Source organism: Triticum dicoccoides, chromosome 5A (assembly GCF_002162155.2).
Source record: "Triticum dicoccoides isolate Atlit2015 ecotype Zavitan chromosome 5A, WEW_v2.0, whole genome shotgun sequence".
Taxonomy (NCBI): domain Eukaryota; kingdom Viridiplantae; phylum Streptophyta; class Magnoliopsida; order Poales; family Poaceae; genus Triticum; species Triticum dicoccoides.
This window is the reverse complement of record NC_041388.1, coordinates 618361630-618367120: the sequence shown is the minus strand read 5'-3', so window position 1 is coordinate 618367120 and position 5491 is coordinate 618361630. Positions and strand designations below refer to the sequence as shown.

General features: G+C 38.8%; 1 protein-coding gene across 1 annotated transcript in view; it reads right to left on the bottom strand.

Moving 5' to 3' along the window:
• Positions 1–528: 528 nt before the first annotated feature.
• Positions 529–5491, bottom strand: part of LOC119300172 (trafficking protein particle complex subunit 8-like) — a 14179-nt gene continuing 9216 nt past the window's right edge. Inside the window, exons 19-27 of the mRNA XM_037577215.1 lie at positions 5334–5425; positions 4134–4310; positions 3945–4055; positions 3619–3786; positions 3376–3531; positions 2404–2637; positions 2108–2266; positions 1784–1884; positions 529–1710 (exon numbers count right to left, since the gene is read on the bottom strand). Of these exons, the coding sequence (XP_037433112.1) occupies positions 1182–1710; positions 1784–1884; positions 2108–2266; positions 2404–2637; positions 3376–3531; positions 3619–3786; positions 3945–4055; positions 4134–4310; positions 5334–5425 (1727 nt within the window). The 3' untranslated portion in view covers positions 529–1181. The remainder of the gene's footprint in view (positions 1711–1783; positions 1885–2107; positions 2267–2403; positions 2638–3375; positions 3532–3618; positions 3787–3944; positions 4056–4133; positions 4311–5333; positions 5426–5491) is intronic.

Sequence of the window (5491 nt, the reverse complement as noted above, 5' to 3'; positions counted from 1 at the left end):
TAGGGTCGTCAAATCTCGAGCTACCAGCGAGCTGGACTTATGGAAGATTGCGATGCAGTAAACGGATCGTACTAGATGAAGTAAGACTACCCATAATGAGAGTAACATAAGTGGTAATATCACATTTATTTAAGTAAAATAGATGATATAGCATGTAATTAATGAAGAAAAAGAGACATAATGATAACATAGCTAGTTACTGTAATATTACACATATCAAGAAAAGACGAGTCTACAATGTAATAAATGAAGTGATGCATGACACAACACATATATTACTATCCACTGTGAAGGTAGTAGCATAGACTAGTAACATATGCATGTTACTACTCTAAGTTACTCTCCGGTGTGACTAGTCTAACATTAGCTGAACCACTACTGCTGGAATCGCACCAAATATATGTGTCTGTCCTATCCGGGAACACACTAGTCAAGCGTGTAGTTTCCACTCCCTCAGAACAGACCGTCTTGCTACTTGCACAACATTTAAGAAAGGCCATGATAAAAATAATTTACATACTGGAATCATCTCGTAAATGTGCATAGCAAAACTGTGATTATGATTTACACCAAGTCAAAACGTTACTACCCAAGTATCACGACTGCCAAAAATAATCCTATACATACATGAATACTCAGGCAGACATGAGCTCAACCTATTCATATAAAAGAACAGAAAAAATCACGCTGGCATCAACAATTCAACATTTAGCCGAGGTACAATTGTCACCCATAGAACAACAGTTTCAGGAAGATTACCTAACCTCCTCGCGAAAAATGGTACAGAGAAGGATGTACAAGAATAACATAGCTATAGGATACACAAACAACTCGATAAATGTCTGTCAGCGTTCATCGCACCCCAGTGTCATCGACAACAATGGTATACATCGTCTAATCACCTGAACTATCCTCATGATTCATCCTCAAAAAGGGCTCGTATAAATGCATCAGTATTGAAGCTGACAACAAAAGAATCCATGTATATGGGTGTCCTATATCCAATTTGGGAACTTACAGGGTACATATGCACTTTGCCTGTCCGCTAGCTTGGGTTGGTGATATTGGTGATATCATACATCTTCAGTCCACCGCCACAGGACAGGCTTCTGCACTAAACTACATGCAAGTTTTTCTGTGCTGAGCTTCATGAGAAGTATCTTTATCATCATTGTAATTCATCAGGCGCCTTGAAGAACATTGACATAGAAAGGATACCCTTGGCCACCACCTGATGTCACATTTTCATCCACCTGTCCACTCTCAGATGAATGCACTTTCCAGTGCAGCTCATACGTTGAAAAATCATACGTTCCGGGTGCAAATATGCACACTTTTAGGGGAATTTTAGCAGAACTGTCAGGTTTCAGATCAACTTGAGCGGAACTCAATGAGCACCAAACAAACGGTGAAATGCTTTCTGATGATTGTTTCTGAGAATGTGCCCCCTTGGTACTTGAGATGGCCTTTATGTCATTTTCCAGAGATACGTCATACCATCCACCCTGACCACTGGCAGATTCATGTGAAGGGGCAGTTTGGCTTTTCTCAGGCATACAGTCAGATGTAACCACTCTCACGCTAGTGTTATGGTCTGAAGAATTGTGAATCACCAGTTGGATGTTAGCATCACAGCATGACTTCGAGAAATCATGAGTAATTGTTCGAGGTCCTTCCATAAGCCACCACACAGGATTCTGGTTGAGAGCACTGCAAAAGCAGATCATATCAGCATATATGTTCAGGGCCATCAAAAGCAACAATCAAAGGTTCTAGCACTTACCTGCAGTGGCAGGTATGATGAGAGAGCAGTTGTTCTGTCTTGGAAGAGTTAACAGCTACTGCCTTTGAGATCAGAATAAAATCAAGTAGACTACGTGGCACCTGAAATGAAGTCAATACATAGGTAAGCATTTGATTAACTATGCTAAAATTCAAATATGCATACGCGAAACCAGCCAGTGGCCACATTTCGATCCAAGTGTTGTTGTGTTGAGGTTAAGGCTAAGGGCAAAAACACTACCCAGCTGGATAACATTGGGAAACAGCAAGAAAACAGTACCACCAAGTGGTCTAGAATGGTATTACAACCTCAGGCAGCACTCACCTTAGCAAACTTCCCTTGTTGGTGTCTTTCTTGATAGTGGAAATCAGTGATAGGAGTCCGAGAAACATCAAATACATCAGTACTACCACCAGGAGATAAAACTATATCACTTCCACAGGAACCGTCTGCCGCCTCAATACATGAACTTGTACTTAAATCCTGGAAATAATTAATGCAAGGAAAACCATATCACCTCGCCAGATACAACAGGCATGAAAAAAAATAAAGAAATGGAATACATAGGGCCCAAGAAGTGTCTTGTATTTGATAGCTCATTCAAACAATGCGTCTCCAACCTTTATCTTGAAGAAGCATGACACAGCCTGGTTTGCTGGCACTGTTTCCACAAAGCTGATGGAATCACGCGAGGGTAATGTTGAAACTGCCCATTTAGTGCGGACACATGACAATTGATGAAGTGCGAATGAGTCTGATGGAGTCTTGTTGATTACGTCCATTCGCACAATATACTCTTGGAATCTTGATGAGCACATACTTATAGCAAAGGACACATCAAGTGACGGCAAGACCTGTAAATAAGAATTGTTGACAGACAATTAATAGATTCCAATTCCATATTTACTTGATGTTTCCACATCTATCAAGAATTGTGTGCAAACATACAGCTGCTGGCTAAGCAAATTTGAGATTAAATAATGCAACAGCAGCATCCAAAACCACGGTGCCATTTATATGGGTAGTAGTTCTACACACCTTAATCATGGGAGTACAGAGTGCTATAATGTGAGATTTGAAAAATAAAGACGAGTGCATTTTAAATAAAATATAATTAATCACACATCATACTAGCTTCCAGTATTTTGGTCCAAAACATGACAAAGAGATCAAAATCGGAAATCCAAATCTTCAAAAATCTTGCAGAAGTGATTTCTACCCTCTTGGGACCACCGCACTTTTATAGAGCTATTACCACTTCAGAACAAAATTAAAATAACAAGTGGCATCTAGCAATGAACTCAGACTTTCAGAGCACATCTGATTTCTGGCGGGCAGCCATAACCAGTTTCGCCAGCCACAACCTATATTTGGTAAACCAGCTGGCACAATGAGGTTTTAGGGATTTCCGTATGTCATAAATCTCGCCAACATATTTAATTAGATCAACTAATTATTGTAGGAAGCTGGTGCCCCAAGAAGCAACTGGTGCAATACTAGTTCTGAAAACACTGATTCCAAATAGAATATACTGTGCATGTGCAATAAGGTAAAAAATAAACATAAAACTTAATATAATATTGCCAATTTACCTCCACATTGTAATGCATGCGCAATGTGCGATACGGAATGTCAGTGGTACTCTCCATTTCATAATAGAGAGACAAATAAAGAGAGAAGTTTCCAGGAGTTGCGGCATGAAACCAAATAGGCCAAGAGAATGTGGCATCACCTTGAATTTTAATATCCTGGAAAGAAATGAATGTAAATATTGTAAATAAATCAGTAACACAAATCAGATTAGTAAAACAAGACAGGGCCTTGAACCACCTCACCTGAGGAAATGCAAATAGTGAACCCTTGACGTTTTCCTTAGTACCTTCGGGTACAGTGTTGCTGTCTGATTGAACATGCTTTCTTAAGCACTGTGGGAATTCAAGGTCAAGGTCTGATGAATCACCGGGAATTACAAACCTTGGATGGCTAATTTTCATTTTTATATTCTGCATGGCAGGCTTGGAAATGGTTAACATACAAAATGATGCTACAGACACACATATATTTAAAACCTATGCTCATTTCTGAAGAACTGAGAAATCCTTTGATGATTATGAATTATTGAACAGGGCAAAGAAATGAATATATGGATAAAAATCCGGACCTTCACAGCATGTTCTGATTGGTTTCTCAGATTCAGCGTGAGGAGTTGTAAATCACCAGTAAATGCTTTTGCTGGCAAGCACTCAATATATCCTGTAAGTTTAGGTAAACCCTGGAGGCAAAGAACTTACAGTTACTCACACGTCACACGAAACAAGTATTTGAAAGAAAAACCCAGACAAACAAGAACCTTGATAACGATCAGGTTGTTGTTCAAAGAACGCCGGGCCCCTCTTTTCCCTTTCTTGTTTTTCTTTTGTGTAGCCACTTCGAAGTACTGATAGCCTACTACCGAATCTGACAGGGTCCACCTTATCCCAACTAACTTCAGAATACCTATAACTTTTGGAGTCACTTCAAGTTGTATCTGGTAGAATTAAAAAGGGTAATAAGCCATTTGGAAAACTATGCACATAAAGTTATGCAACACCAATATGAAGCAGCACAATCAAATATATATGAATAAAAATAAACCAATTCCACATGTCACAAAGGCACTGTTTTTGAGTCGAACAAGTCGACTCAACAACGTGTCGACTAGTCGATGAGTCGCGACTAGTCACAACTGCAGGGTCGACTATTCAAGAGTCACTACCCAAGAACGACTCATCAACTCGAAAACCGACAAAGGGCAACAAATTCATCGCCCAAAACTTAATAACATATACTACCAAAATGTTTAAACCACGAATAACTGAGGCAATTATCAGTTTAAGTATTACTCTCTTGTTATGGCTTCCATTGTGGTTTTGTTGTAATGTCAGGGTTCACAGTCAAACTCAAAAATGATATTAAATCCTAGGAAAGGCTTACATCTGGCTCAAAGGAATATCAAGCAAAAGCAAATAATATAGATGACTGTACATCAGGCTTGCTCTGCACTAGCTATTACAACTCCTTCATCAAACTACCGTTTGGGCATAAGAACCATCCTTGGTTGGAACCACAACAGCACACCACGCCGATAGCAAATTAACCATTATAGCTATTCTGTTTTCTATTTGACCTTCTAAGAAATATACTCCCTCAAAATGTAAGTTATGTCTGACTTCTCAGTCTCCAATGCACAACTTTGACCATGATTTGCACTATGGTATTATTCTTACATGCCAAATCAATATACTCTTGCCTATATTAGCAGTCAAAGTTTTAAAACGTTAAATGCACACATGCTAATGCGACTTATATTTTAGGAATGGGGGAGTATCATGGATTAGGGAGAATTATCTAATGGAAAGTTCAAAATAGTATTTGTTGTTCACATGGTAACTTGGATATGCTATATACAGGTCTCACTGTGAAGGCCTTTTTAAAATGTTTTTTACGTGACAACAAATACATTTTAGCAAGATTCTTTAAGGAACCCAGATTAATGACTAGAGATGCTTACTTTTTTGGTTTCACCTCCTCCTAATACAATGTCAAGCTTCGATACTGTGAAATTGTTTCCATCACTTTCAAATCTGCAGTAATCAACAAAAAACAACAATAATGGTATTCAGAATCTTCGGAAGAACCGAAGATATGTACATAAATGAACCTCAATAG